This window comes from Bombina bombina, chromosome 7 (assembly GCF_027579735.1).
Source record: "Bombina bombina isolate aBomBom1 chromosome 7, aBomBom1.pri, whole genome shotgun sequence".
NCBI classification, from domain to species: Eukaryota; Metazoa; Chordata; class Amphibia; order Anura; family Bombinatoridae; genus Bombina; species Bombina bombina.
Genome location: NC_069505.1, coordinates 130630776 through 130647119, shown reverse-complemented (window position 1 = coordinate 130647119; position 16344 = coordinate 130630776). Strand labels below are relative to the sequence as shown.

General features: G+C 39.2%; 1 protein-coding gene across 1 annotated transcript in view; it reads left to right on the top strand.

The window, feature by feature from the left end:
- The first annotated feature begins 4078 nt into the window (after positions 1–4078).
- CHRM4 (cholinergic receptor muscarinic 4) overlaps positions 4079–16344 on the top strand; it is a 163793-nt gene continuing 151527 nt past the window's right edge. The window contains exon 1 of the mRNA XM_053688897.1: positions 4079–4182. Coding sequence (XP_053544872.1) covers positions 4143–4182 — 40 coding nt within the window. The 5' untranslated portion in view covers positions 4079–4142. The remainder of the gene's footprint in view (positions 4183–16344) is intronic.

The window sequence follows — 16344 nt, the reverse complement described above, 5'->3', positions numbered from 1 at the left end:
CAAGTGAAATAATCTACTGAACAGTAAACTTGGTTATTAAACTGCTTGCAAACAATGTAATCCTAAAAATATGGCCTGTTAGTGTGTCACGTGGACTGGAATTGAAAAGCACTATGTATGGTTTCTGTTTTGGGCTATAGCCTCAGATGGTTATTGAACCTAACGTCTTCTGATGTCATTAAGCTGATGCATGCAGTTTACTGCCTGAGGAACCATCACAAACAAATTTTGTACATTAGAATGTATTGAATTAATTTTCACATGGTGTACAGTATATATATATATATATATATATATATTGTGTGTGTTGTAACAGTTACAATCAATTCCCCTATAGATGGGGCTATGCAAAATGAATGTGATAAAAAGCACCATTCAACGTTTCCCAATGTTGGTAAATACATTTACAGAAAAGAATTTAGTTACAATCTAGCATCATACATCATAATTGCAACCAGTATTCTAATCTAAACCACCTTTAGATTTCCCTGTACAATATCTGAATGACTGTTCTACGTCAAATAGCATAACACACAGAGTGTAGTAGAATAAGCAGTTTACTATGTTTCATCTTTGATAAGTCAGGTAGATGCCCCTCTGTGAAGTGCCCATAGGCAGTTGCCTATAACAATTTCTGACATTTATTATCATATACATTTTCACTTTGCCACCATTCTGATTTCTAGGTTGCTTTAGCTTTTTGTGAACCATTACTTTATCCCAGGGGTTAAATTGCTTCCCTGTCATCTTTTACCACTGATATAAACTACCACAATCAATTTACCTTATTCTTACTAATCTCAGAGACTGTAAAAAACTATTTTCACATAACTGCATAATGATGAATATGCACAGATACTGATATAAACATCCAGTATAAAATCTTTTAAAACTTCAGCAGAATCTCCCAGTTTAGTACTGTTGATGAGGTAAGGCTGGAACACCAACTGAAATGGGCTGGGAGATCAGGAAGCACAGACACTCCCCCCCCCCCCTGCATATGAAAAGACCCATTAGACAAAAAAGGAGCCAGCAAGAATCTGTAGACATCAGTATACGTCTAAAACTTTGGGGCTTGGTTAGGAATCTGAAATCAGCACAATGTTATTTAAAAATAAGCAAAACTATACATTGTTGTTACAAAACACTCCCAAATAGGTTATATAAATGTATCATCTAAAAAACATTTATGTAAAGAACAATCTAGTGCCGTGTTTCTCAACAGCCGGGCCGCGGCCCACTACCGGGCCGCGACGGCCCTGCTGGTGGGCCGCGACCCGACATTGCCTCCAGACACTCGCTCTGACAGGCCTGCCTTTACACATCTCCTAAATTTTGGACGAGCCTGTCAGAGTGCCACTGCGCATGTCAGTTTGCGCACTGTGTCACTGTGAGCATGTAGCGGCGGGCGGGCGCACTGTGACCGGGTAGAAGTGGCTGGCGGCGTGCAGAGCATGAAGCATTGGCTCACAGGTAAGTAAGCCCGCTGACACCAATTACATAATTACGGCCACTGACACCAATGTATATATTTAGGGTGGCCACTGGACACCAATGTGTATTTGTAAAATGTGTGGGTGTATATATATATATATATATAGATCCTACTGACACCAATGAATTATAAAATATTAACCCACTGTAAACTATATATATATATATATATATATATATATATATATATATATATATGGATCCCACTGACACCAATGAATTATGATATAATTAACCCACTGTTATATATATATATATTATAATTAGATGATAATTCAGTGGTGTGGGATCCATATATAATATATATAAATGGTTTATAGTGGGTTAATTTTATAATTCATTGATGTCAGTGGGTGAGGGAGGAAAGAGAGAAAGAAAGATAGAAAGAGAGGGAGGAGAGAGAGAGAGAGAGGAGATGGATAGAGACAGAGAAAGAGAGGGGGGAGGAGAGAGAGGGGAGGAGAGAGAGAAAAAGAGAGAGTGGGGAGGAGAGAGAAAGAGAGAGGGGAGGAGAGAGAAAGAGAGAGAGAGGGGGGAGAGAGAGAGAGAGGGGAGAGGGAGAGAGAGAGAGGGGAGAGGGAGAGAGAGAGGGGAGAGAGAGAGGGGAGAGAGAGAGGGGAGAGAGAGGGGAGAGAGAGGGGAGAGAGAGAGGGGAGAGAGAGAGGGGAGAGAGAGGGGAGAGAGAGAGAGAGAGAGAGAGAGAGAGAGAGAGAGAGAAAGAGACTGTATGCGTATATATATATATATATAGGCTTACCAGAAGTCCCACTTTTACTGGGATTGTCCCTGTTTGGAGGCGCTGTCCCAGTGTCCCACCCGGTTGTTCATTCTGCGCCAGTAGGGTTGCCACCTCTGGGTTTCAAATCATGTGTCCGGGTTTCAGACCACCTGAAACCCGGACACATTATTCAAAATGACTGGACTGTGGCTCTCCAGCATAGTTGGATGCTGGTACTTTGTTACGTACAGCCCTGCTTAGCTTAACATTCGTGTCCTTCAAAATTTACATTTAGAGTGAGCAGCATAGGGTTTTCTTAATTTTGTAGTGCTACTTGGTTTATTTTTCTAAGAATTTAACCCGACTCCTGGTGACATCATCAGTAATACACCTTTAGGGGAATCATATGGGTATGACTAGGAAGTGCAGTCAGGCAGGATTTTTGGCGTGGATATTTCTTTACTTCATGCAGGATAACATTTTGGCTGTAATCTTCCTGCATTATGGTATAGAGTAGCCTCTTAAACAGCTTTAGCAGGTACGTGTTTCTTTTTTACTTTCATTCAATGTTGTATTTATGCCTTATCAGTATTTGGCTCTGTTCCTTAATTAGACACATAAAACACATATTACACTGCAGATATTAAATTGTGTTATGTATATGCTTTTCACTATTTTATTAAATTGATCATTATGCCTGATGTTTGACATTATTTAGAATCTGAGATTTAGATGAATGATTTATTTGCTCATGTTGTGTATGAGTTGCCATGACAACGTAATGGTGCCTTTTTCACTAGGGGGTGATGTTATGGTCTATTTAAACTGTGTGATTCACTTGTTGTCAGACTGAGGAAGGGTAGAGTATCCACAAAACATTACACACATAAAAGCTACTACTTCAAAAGGACCTGTGATTGCCACGCCCCCTTTACCACGCCCCTGATCACACCCCCACTGGCACCGCACCAGCTGGTCCCAGTTTCACCTCTAAAAATTATGGTAAGCCTATATATATATATATATATATATATATATATATATATATATATATATATATATATATATATATATATATATATATATATTTATTCCAAACCTACTGCAACCCACTCCCGATGCTTACCGGGCCCTGGACCGGTCCGGCTAAAACTGACCGGGCCTTGAGGTCACTTAGGTTGAGAACCACTGATCTAGTGTACAATGTCCCTTTAATCCAATTCTCACCTTACCTCCATGCTAACTCCCCCATCCTCTGTAGTAGAAGATACAGCGGGACACTTGGGTAAAGTGAGAGCTCCCTGTGGGGTATCAAGAGACAGTATGGGGGTACCTGAGGCAAATGGCGGGGGGGGCAATAGAAATGGCAAGGAGTAAGGTATAAAATAGCATGCAGACTGACTGAAATAAAACAGGGAATGACTGAAGTGTGCCTGAGAGAAATCTACACGGCAAGCACATGAAGTAACTGGCAAATTGCCCTCATGTTGGCTATCAGGTGGGCTTTGTTAGTTGCCCATAACTAGATTGGTTCCCACCTGCTGTATCGCTATAGAGGGCAATGGCTTTAGGGAACGCGCGGGAGATTGTGTCACACGCAAGATGCACACGTGCACACTCTGTTATATACACAGCTGCGCACATAATATATACAGTATTATAAACATACACCTAGCGCCCCCAGTCAGCACTCACTGTCACTTTATGGGTTACCCTTTCTCCCCGCCAGGTGGGAGCCGGTCTGGGGACTACCGCGTGATTGGTTTACTCTCCATGACGTCACGGATGCTCAGCTCGGTCTGGCTGCAAGGGTTTGGAGCAGTCAGTGCAAGGAGCTCGGGGGGAGCGGGTGGGATACAGGAGCGCTCCGGGGACATGTGGAGATGTCAGGGCAAGTACTGAGACTGGAGCTGCTGGACTAGAGGGCACAATGATTTCCGAGGAGGGGACTCTCCCCTGGGAAAATACAGGTATGTGCCTGGTGTGGGATACAGTGGGAGAGTTACTGGGTCACTAGTGCGCGGTGTAATATGAGACAGTGACCACTAGCATAGTTTAGTGACCAGGATACCATCTAGTCACCAGGGTGAGTGATATGTAGTGAAATAGTAACTAGGAGAACTGCCATCTGTGCTCTATGATCAAGCAGTGACTGGGAAAAGTGTCCTATCCCTTCTATATCCTCAGACAGGGAATGTAACTGGGAACCGAGTTCATATATGGGTTTATCTGAGAGGGTGAATGGGTTACTTCTTTGTAGGTTAACACAGAAGAGGGACAAGGTTAGGAGCACCAGGATGGGATATAACCTGAAATAAGTGAAATGACTATCTGGCAGAGCTGTTGGTTAAGTGTCATTGTTTAGGATACAATTTATTAGTGGTTACATCAATTGTCCTTTCAAGGATTCACCTAGGAGAGATGTTAGGCTATGTGCCTCTGTGCAGTATACAATTTATTAGTTGTTGCATAAAGTGCTCTTCCAATGGTTAACCTAAGAGATATGTTAGGCTATGTGCCCCTGTGTAGGATACAATTTATAAGCAGATGCATTAATTGCCCTTACAAGGATTAACCTAGTAGAGATGTTAGGCTATGTGCCTCTGTGTGTAGGATACAATTTATAAGTGGTTGCATAAAGTGCCCTTCCAATGGTAGAGATTTTAGGCAACGTGCCCCTGTGTATGATACAATTTATGAGCAGATTCATAAAGTGCCCTTCCAATGATTAACCTGAGAGATGTTAGGCTATTTGCATCTGTGTAGAATGCAATTTATTTGTTGTTGTATAAAGTGCCCTAACAATTATTAAGATATGTGCATCTGTGTAGGACACAATTTATTTGTGGTTGCATGAAGTGCCCTTACAAGGATTAACCCGAGAGATGTTAGGCTATGTGCCCCTGTGTAGGATACATTATTAGTTGTTGAATAAAGTGCCCCTCCAATGGTTAACCTGAGAGAGATTTTAGGCTATTTGCCTCTGTGTACAATACAATTTATAAGCAGATGCATAAAGTGTCCTTCCAATGATTAACCTAGGAGAGATGTTGGGTTATGTGTCCCTATCATTTGAAAGTAAAAGGATTACTTTCCCATCCAGTGGGTTAACCTGTGAGAGCTGCTGGATTATGCATCCTGTAGTGTTTGTTATCAGGGGAAAGTTACTGGATTAAGTGCTTCTGTGTAGAAAATTGAAAACACAAATTTTCATGACAGAATCCGAAAAGATAATAAAGTCTGCCCATATCTTTCTGAAGTGTGAGGCTTATATTATTAGAAAGTGTCTGATTCATGTGCTTCAATCTGGTTTAATATGGGAGGCTGAATAGAAAATAGGGTAAGATACAACATTTCCAAAATGGGTTAATGTAGCAGACTAGGAAAAAGTACCCCTTTGGGGGTTCTTATGGATAGAGACCAGGGAGTCCTGGGGATACCTTTTTATTTGTGAAGAAAAGTGCATGGCATCTGCCATATTTAAAGTATTTTTGGAAATAACTTAGAATAGTTGTCGATTTAAGGGGTATTGGGAGAGATACCAGTAAGGACCTAAGTAACCCTTTGTTATCAACATGGGAGAGGATATTTAATGACTGAGGACAAGTACCCCTATAATGCTTTCCAAGGGGAGAGAACAGAGGGTAGCAGGAGTAAGTGCCATTTTTGATTCATCGTTGAATGGCAGGCACCCATTGTTGTGCCAATTGTTTTTAAACGGTATTATGGGAGAGGACAGTAAGTGACCTGGTTAATTACCTCTTTGGTATCAAGGGAAATGACAAATGGTGACTAAGGTGGTTATTTTACAGAATGGGCAAGCATTACCTTATTTCATTTTGTGGGCTGTCGTTTGACTGTGGCATAGATTAACTGGTTTAAGTGTCATATGTAATTTATTGTGAGGAAAAGGTATACTAAGTTAAACGTTCTATGTAGGAGAAATCAGTAACTTTATGAGTGCTATAAACATCATCCCTCACATAATGTCCCCACACAAAGGAGCACTTTATGTGAGGGATGGAGGTGAATGGGGTAAGCTATCGTGGATAAAGTCATAACAAGACTGTTTACAGTTTTTGACGTTTATAGCACATGAAATACTAGGGGGACATTGGGATTGTGACACTGGGGTGGAGGTATTATGGGGAAGGTTAGCTATTAGCTGGTTAGGGTACCTATGTGCAGGGTGTCATAGTAAGCAGCTGCACTATGCAAATATGCCTATGTGGAGTATCATAATAGTATGGTATGGGTAATTTGGGTGCAATATAAATAGAGTGACTTTTCCAAGTTCCTCTTGTAAGAGGTATTTTGGGGAAAGTGACTGGTAAAGTACCCTTTGGGGAATTGAGTGACAGCAGGGGATACAGGGTAAGTGCTGCTTTTGTCATATTACATTGGATAAGTCGGGAAGTAAATGGGTTAACTGCCATAAGTTAGATATTAATTGATGGTGTTCTGTATTGCATATATACTTTTGGGGATTATTGTACGTCTGGTTAATAAATAATATTGTTTGGTTTGTTTTCATGCAAAAACAAAACAAAAAAGCATTTACTGGGTAAATGTACCAGTATGGGATATTTTGGAAAGGGGTATGAAAGTATTCTTAGTGACAGAACAACTAATAAATATTCCCCCTGTATCATGGAAGCGAGTGGGTTATTATGAAGGGATAACATTCGGTGACTTTGTTAAATGACCTGTGTAAAATATGCTTTGGGGATATTATGGAATAGCTGAATGATGTGCTCTTCTTTTTAGCAGTCTAGGTAAGGAGCTCAGTGAAGCGTCCATATGTTCTGTGTGATGGCTATGCAAGTGACTATTGTAAATGTCTTCATGGACATGTGTATAGGTTGCAGTGTCTGTGTTTAGGGAAGCATAGCAGAGAGTGATTACTTGGTGCTCCTGTTTGAGGTATCATCAAGAGATGTTATGTACTAGCTGTATTAAGTGTATACCGCAAGATATAGAAAGTGTGTGTATAAATAGAATGTGCATGTTTTGAAAATAGAACATTTTTTTTATTTTTTTTTAAACTTTTCATTTTTAATTTAGTTGCCCTTAAAGCATAAAAATGAAAGGCCAAAACAAGGACAACCATTTAGAAAAACTTCAGGTGTTCTGGATTTTTTTTTTTTTTTAAAACTTCAGACTAGAACCTAAAGGGTTAAATCGGCAGTAGAAATTAGTTTTTCTTTCTGACTTTTTAATATTTTTGTATTGCATTTTGTAATGTTTGAAAAATATATCCTTGTATGTTTGATTTTTTTATGCTATGACAGTGTAATAATGTAGGTACTTTTATATACAGACGTGGCAGAAAGTATTGGTACCCCTTTACTTTTTTTTAGAAAAACGCACAATTTTCTCTGAACTAGGTAAAGATTGAGAAAAGTATTTTGTATCCACCATTTTTTATTTCAAATGTAATAGAAGAGAAACTTCACTTCTGATTTATAATTTTACATATTACTTTAAACAGTAAAACAAATGAGAATGGCACAGACAAAAATATTGGTACTCCTAATCTATTATTTTGTAGCACAGCCTTTGGAGACAATAGCTGCAATCTTTCTATCTGTAGCTATGAATAAGATTTCTACACTTTTTGATTGAGATATTGTCCCGCTCTTCTTGAGCAAGCTGATCCAGTTCTCTCAGGTTTGATGGGTGCTTTTTCCCAACTCCATGTTTCAGCTGTTACCCCAGATGTTCATTGGGATTCAGATCTAAACTCATAGAAGACAACTTTTGGAATGGTCCAATGTTTTCTTCTAATCCATTTTTGGATATTTTTTGAGGTTAATTTAGGTCATAATCCTGCTGGAGGACCCGTGACTGAGACACAGCTTTCTTACACTGGGCTTTACAATTCATTCCAGAATGCCCTTACAGTCTTCTAATTTCATTATGTCCTGCACAGATTCTAGGCACCCAGTTCCAGAGGCAGCAAAGCAACCCCAAAACATCATGAGCCTCCTCCATCTTTAACGGTAGAGATGATTTTCTTTTCTTTGAAAGCTTCTTTTTTACTTCTGTAAACCTGGAGTTGTTGTGATTTGCCAAAAAGTTATACTTTTGTTTTGTCTGTCGAATGGGCATTCTCCAAGAAAGACTATGGCTTGTCAACAAGTATTTTGGAAAACTCCAGTCAGGCTTTTTTTGTGTTTTCTCTGAAAATGCAATGGTACCAATATTTTCAGCCACGTCTGTACCTCACTTGGTATCTGTATACAACTGTTAACCGCCACCTTACTTATTAAGGGAGCAACTATTTAATCAATGACTTTTAGTTATTGCAGTCCATCATTAAATAAATTGTCACTAGTGAAACGCATCTGATGTTCATGTTTACTTTGGTATATTTCACAGGTGTGCAGATAAATTGATGCTTCTGTGTAAAAAGGTCCCTGTGTGCGGTGTCAGTAATAATGTGCAGTGAGTTACTAAGGTAAATACCTGTACTCAAGAGCCGAGTTTCGTGATATTGGGTCAAGGATGTTATTGTGTGTGCTGACATCAGAAAATTGCAGTTAGGGAGTAGGTAAGTGTTCATGTGTGGAGTTTTAATGCTTTTGAAATCACTCCTGTCCCAAATGTGAGTAGGGAGCAGGACTTGACAAACCCAGGGACCAGGTAGCTGCTGGCTTTGAGAATTTTACCCCTGGCTCCTAACTTTTTGGTAATTCTCCATACATCTTTATACAAATTCTGTTGTCTGGCTCCTAACTTTTAAAACAAATTTGTCGACCCCTGGTTGGGAATAAGAAATGAATAGTATCAATTGAGAATGGGCAATTAAGTAATAAGATGAAAACATAGTGGGGCCTATTTATTATGTGTCTGTCCGACATGATCCGATCAGCGGATCATGTCCGACAGACATCGCTGAATGCGGAGAGCATTCAGCGTTGCACCAGCAGCTCTTGTGAACTGCTGGTGCAACGCCGCCCCCTGGAGATTCACGGCCAATCGACTGCTAGCAGGGCGGTATCAATCAACCCGATCGTATTTGATCGGGTTGAATTGCGGTGATGTCTGTCCGTCTCCTCAGAGCAGACGGACAGGTTATGGAGCAGTGGTCTTTTGACCACTGCTTCATAACTGGTGTTTCTGGCGAGTCTGCAAGCTCACCAGAAACACAGGGCTTCAAGCTCCATACAGAGCTTGATAGATAGGCCCCAGTGTCTGGTTTAGATGTACAGAAGAAGTAGAACCTGCTCTATTCATGTTACCAAAATAATTCTCCCTTTTTATCATTAGAAAAAAGGCATAGCATTGTTAAAAAAAATGTAAGGAAAACTGTTATGAGAGTAAGTCGTGAACTAAACAGGTTATTTCTGTGCCTATGGGAGGAAGTCATGGATCAACCTGGTCATTCCTGTATCTATGGGAGCAGGCCATTGTGCAACCTGGTCATTTATGTATCTATGGGAGCATGGCATAGCTTGACCAGGTCATTCTATCTATGGGAGCAGGGCACAGATCTATCATGTCATTCCTGTATCTATGGGAATAGGGCACAGATTGATCAAGTTGTTCCTGTATCTATGGGAGCAGGGCACTAATCGACCAGGTCATTCCTTTAGTTAATGGAGCAGTGCACAGATTACCCCAGTCATTTCTGTATCTGAAAATTCCAAAGACCTCTAGCACCAGGGTAAATGTACGTGCCCACTGTAAGGCTTCACACCACAAGCCCACCACAGCATTGTAATCATATGCAATTTATTGCAGTCTAGTGAAGAAAGTACAACGTTTCGGATCTAATGATCTTTTTGATCCTAATGTAGATTAGTACCCTTGTCAGTAGATATCAATTGGAACAGAGTAGTGAATCACTGCTTTCTGGAGTATCTGTGTTAATAGGGCAGGTGAAACCAAGAGCATATGTTTGTGTTAGAGGGAATGGGGCATGTACAAGATATGTATGTATGTCATGTTTAGCTATTGTTTGGGGCAAAGGGTAAGGAATGAGCAATATAAATGTTTCTCTCAAGGATATTAATAAGAACATTAGTTATAAAGAACAAGAACCGATTAGAACTCCAACCAGAGTCTCTGGAAAAGGTGCAAGGAGTGACCAAGAGAAATACCACTGTTTATGTATTAATGGGGAAAGGACCGGGAGTGGCTAATTACACATACTACGCTGGGATATATCTGGAAACACTTTGTGAGTGACCTAAATAAATGCCCATTTGGTGATTAAATATGCATCTGTGTTTTGTGTAGTTTAATTTGTCTTTAATTTCAATGACAACACTGTGACAGTTGTATTTCAGTCTGATCCCACCTAGTATGGTTAGTCCAGCCCTGAAATACCAGGCAATTCTATCATCAGATTGCTTCTCTTTCTGTATGTATTTTGTATTGAGACCCTGGGGAAAGACTCCCTAAGGGTGATGGGGGAAACCAGACGTGGACTCCTTGCCCAATGTGCCTAGAGGGATATGGCTACACCTCAATGATGAGGCACAAAGGTGGCTGAAATGATAGTCTAGTCTGGGGTTGCCATTTCCCTTGTTCAGAGGAAAATTGCCTGGTATTTTGGAGCTTGACTGTCCTTGTTCGGCGGGATCAGACTGATATACTTCAGGAAAGTTTTCTGTGAAAAGCACAATTGGGCTAAAAAAAAAATACACCCAGGTGGTAACCAGGCCATAGAACAAGCTACTGAGCTGTTGTTCATTCCTGGCAGATTGCTTTCTTTCTGTATGTACAGGGCTTGACAAACTCTGGGTGCCGGGTCACCACAGCGACTAGAAATTACTGCAAAGTGTATAGAAAATCAACATGCACACCTCTTTGTTTTGTTTTCTTTGTTCTTTCATCAGCATCTCCTGCTCCAGTGGCGTCACTAGGGGGGGGGGGCGGGCCGCACCCGGGTGACACCCTCCAGGGGGTGACACCAAAAAAAAAAAAAAAAAGCCTCTAAGTATAAGGATAATGTTTTCAGCCTAATGATTTTTTTAAACATAAACTGTCCTACACATTATATGGCCTTCTTTTAGCTGCAAATAATAAATAACTAATATTCTTTTAAGAGCATTGGCACCTTGGCTTCTGGTATTTATCAAATTTTGTTCATTAGCAAGCCTGTCCATGCAAATACCCAAGGTCAAAATACAGCTGTCAATCTCCTCAACTTTCCCATTTTGCTCATTTCATTTAATCCTTGCCATTTGTAACACACACAATGCTAGTGCATTCCTGTTCTGTCTGTGGAACCATTTATATATGTTTGCAGTTGCTTGCTTAATACATTTGGAGTTTGAAATACAGTATTTTATCCATAAGCAATTAATAGAAAATGATTAAAAAAAAACAACATGGCAGCAATGAATGGGGAAAAAAGTGTTGGAAAGATTGGGCATATCTGGTCTGTTGCTAAATGCAATTTATATACAGATATTTCCATGTCTCTAGATGCTGGTTACTCAAAACTAAATTAAAATTTTCATGATTCTGATAGTTCATGCAATTTTAAACACATTTCCTTTTTGCTTCTATTAGCCAAATGTGCTCAATATTTTTATATGCACTCTTTCTGAGGCACCAGCTCATACTGAGCATGTGCAAGAGTTCAAAGAATATAAGTATATGTATTTTGTGATTGGCTGACAGCTGTCACATGATGCAGTGAATAGGAGAATACAACTAGCTGAAATTTGCCAGAAAAAAAAGTGCTTTTGCATTGTCTTTTTATTATGTATTTATTGATTATGCTATTCTACTGTGTTTTTAATCAGTATTTCACTATGGGTCTGTATTAATCTTGCTGATTTTTTTAACTCCATAACATTTCCCTAAAATTATTAGAACATCAGTCACACTCACTGTTAGTAGTAGCCATTATTAGTAGCAGGTTTTCATTCTTCATAGACTCATTGAGTGGGGAGAGTCACTGCAGTCTCACTAAAAGAAATGTTTGAGGAACATGTATTAGGTGTGTCATTCTGTGATAGGCTGTTTCTTCAGCCTATGAATGAGTATCTGTGCATGACTGTTTTACAGTGCAGGTTAAAGGGAAAGACACTTTTAAATTCACTTCTATTTTCAAATGTGCTTTGTTCTATTGGTATCCCTTGTTGAAAAAGAATACGCACATATTCTACACTAGTGGGAGCTGCTGCTAATTGGTGCCTGCACACATTTATCTTTTGTGATTGGCTGACTAGATGTGTTCATCTTGCTGCCAGTAATGCAATGCTGTTCCTTCAGCAAAGGATAACAAGAAAACAAAGCCAATTTGATAATGGAAGAAAATTGGAAAGTTGTTTAACATTGTATGTTAAATCCAAATCATGAAATAAAATGTTGTGGTTTCCCGTCCCTTAAATATTTAAATATACCACTGTCCAGCTACTAAAAGTATAACTGGCTTCTGAAAAGCTTCACTAGCTCCTAAATTTTAAACAGATTTGTTGACCCCTGTATTACGCCATTACTGGGCACTCACTGTAGGCGAATGCTTTCTCTAAAAGCAGTTATAAGCATTCTCAGTCTCATTCACTGACAGACTGTCCTTCTGTAAGTGAGAAGAATTTAGTTATAGCTCTCTAGCTTGAACGTTCCACTCTTGTAGCACAGGGATTCCACGTTCATGCCTTGTGCCCTCTGGTCAACTCAACGGCCAGCAGTCTCCCTTATAAATGTATCCAAATATTATAACTCCAGTGGATTGTCATTGAGACAGTTTCATATTCTAAATGAGGGTCAATACGTGCGACATACTCTTAAAACCCTTTTCCTGTTAACTTCTGAATAGCACTTATATAGTTTATATTTGCATTTTACTCTGTGGTTTCATAGTATAGGTGAGTGACGCTGTTTCATCAGATTAGCATAGTATGCCAGAAGCAAACTGTCAGATACAATGCTTTGGAGGACGCAGTGTGGCTGCTGGGCGTAAGATTGTAGAACAAGTCTTCTCTATCTCATGTATCATTAGCTGGTCATATTTCTAAATGAGTACCATACTGCCTGTATTCCTATGATTCATCCATTATGTAAAGAGTTAGCAATATAGGACAATGTAGGAAATGGTGAAGATCTAGAGGCCTCTTAGAGAACATTGCCCACTGTCTAGGTATGTATCACACTGTGACATAACCTGGGTGCTGGGACTAATTTCAGTTTATCAGGACAGACCTGCATAGTCCTGCTTGTTACAGGCACATTGGTAGAAGATTGTAACTAGACTCTGATCAGGGGGCTTCTCAGTGCAGCAACTAAACTCATATCCCAAAAAGTTTATTTTACACAAATGTTATCTGTAATTGTCTAGTCAGGGATTGGTTCTATCCCATAACACATGGGGATGGGGTACAAAAATGGCCACAAAGCTAAATATCAACAGGGCAAGGTGTTATCTACCAGTTATTCATACCCCTTTTCTCCCTCCTTATTTAGCTCTTCTTGATTTGCACAGAGCACTTGATAAACAAACACCATGCACCTTTGTGGTTTAGTGGCTCCAAAATAATGAATGGGGCGCATGGCACTCCTCAGTACCCCCTAGAACTGACACTCTATGTTAAAGGTTTTACTGGGTTTGGTAATATGTTTGTTTAGCTGTTGTGCTGTGTTAACTTTGCTTGACATACGCCATGTGTCTTGTGTCATGACAGAAGCATTTTGTATTCTTTTGATGCCTCTTGCTGCACTTTCTTTCACTGTGGTACCCTACGAAAAACGTGCAATTGTGCCATTAATCTGTTCTTAGTTTTCCTGGCCTGTACTTCTTTTTTTTTTATGTTTAAAGAGATAGGTAACGCCTTTACTACCAATTCCCCAGCTTTGCGCAACCACCACTGTTATATTAATATAATTTATAAGTTATTATAACCTCTAAAATGCTGAACGTTTATAAGCCACTGCAAGCTGTCCCGTATCTCAGAGCATTTTATTTGCTTTTCACAAGCAGACATTGCTAGTTCATGTGTGCTTTATAGATAGCATTGTGCTCACTCCAGTGGAGCTATGCAGGAACCAGCACTAACTGGCTAAAATGCAAGTCTGTCAAAAGCATCGGGATAAGGGGGCAGTCTGCAGAGGCTTAGATACAAGATAATCACAGAGGTAAAAAGTATATTAATATAACTGTGTTGGTTGTGCAAAACTTGGGAATGGGTAATAATGGGATTAGCTATCTTTTTAAACTATAACATTTTTCAAGTAGACTGTCCCTTTAATTTTTGATTATACCTGACCATTCAGTTCTGACTTTATTTGCCTTTTAACTGGTTAAATCTGATGAATGATTTTCTACCTTTGCATGACTCTTTACCACTTATTCGCTACAAGATGATACTAGGCTTGAATTTGATGGTTTACACTTAACGTTTTACATCCGACTACAGTATGGGCAGATATGGAGAGACATATTTACTTTGTCAAATCTGGAAAGTTTGACAATCTGACAGCTGACAATCTTCTCAATTCATGGAAGAGTTAGAGCTAGATTTGAGCAACTGAATGAATAAAAGATTAATCCAAAGTCGACCAACATTCCCAACCAGCCAGTCCCTCTGGTGGCACCAACCAAATTTGGAGATGCCAGTATAGGGAACTTATCACTTCCCAGATCAAAGATAATGGACCCATGCAAAACCCCATTCTTAAGTACACAAGGTGCAGCACCAAAACCAAAGCGAACAGGTTTTGGTTGCTTAAAGGGACACTGAACCCAATTTTTTTCTTTTTCGTGATTCAGATAGAGCATGCAACTTTCTAATTTACTCCTATTATCATTTTTTTTTCTGATCTCTTGCTATATTTGAAAAAGAAGGCATCTAAGATTTTTTTTCTTGGTTCAGTACTCTGGACAGCACTTTTTTATTGGCAGATGAATGTATCCACCAATCAGCAAGGACAACCCAGGTTGTTCACCAAAAATGGCCCGGCATCTAAACTTACATTCTTGCATTTCAAATAAAGATACCGAGAGAATAAATAGGATAATAGGAGTAAAATAGAAAATTGCTTAAAATGTCATGCTCTATCTGAATCACGAAAGAAAAAAATTGGGTTCAGTGTCCCTTTAAAGAAATATTAAACAGTATGAGATTGTATATAAAATGTTTAATTAGGTGTAGCTATAAACCTTTACAATATACTTAAAGGGCCAGTAAACCTAGGAAATAATGTTATAGGATTCTGCACATAGTGCAGAATCATATAACATTAGCTTAGCTCCAGATTTCTAAAGTGAATAGTTAAATAGATATCCCGCAAAGAAACAGAACGCCGCTCCTGGCTCTACTGAGCGGGTCTGTTTTCTTCTGCTAAGTGCATCACAGGCGCGCTGTCTATTCACAGAGCTACATTGATTTTAATAGCGCGATCGGGCCGGCTGTGATTAGACAGCATGCCCGTGATGCACTTAGCAGAAGAAAACAGACCCGCTCAGTAGAGCCAGGAGCGGCGCTGTTTTCTTTGCGGGATATCTATTTAACTATTTACTTTAGAAATCTGGAGCTTTCCTAGTTTACTGGCCCTTTAATTTATTTATTTGGTCCTCTTGTTGTAATTTAACTATGATTAATGATGATATGCACCTAGCGCCTGCTTGGAAGTGACCCTTAGGTTTGGATAATTGACACCTAGCTGTCAATATGGAAAATATGGACTGGTTATTGAGCACCAAAGCGCCAAACCTGACGGAGGCTGGGTCTAATTAACCTGAACGTTGATATTTTACATCAAAAGAACAAATTTTAATAGTACAAGTACATTAAACACAACATACAATTCATGGATCCATGTGTTAATTATCCAACAAAAGTAATTAATACAATATAAAATGATAAAATGAGTAGAACTCGATGCAATTGACTGTCAAAATAAACGCTTAAAATACAATTAAACAAATGTTAAAATTCAATAAAACAAATGTAAATAGACGATAGGTCGCGTTGTTATAACATGAAAAAAATATTGTCGCTAGTGTTTGTAAATAATAAGATGCAAGCGTGCACCTAAGAGAAGCCCTTTATCTATGTGTTTAACATAGAAAATGAAAAAAAATTGGTGTAAGGAAAAAAATATATATACATAGTGTGCTGAAAAAATAATAATAGTATATTTGATGTCCAGTAGATCCTAATGAAGAAAAAACT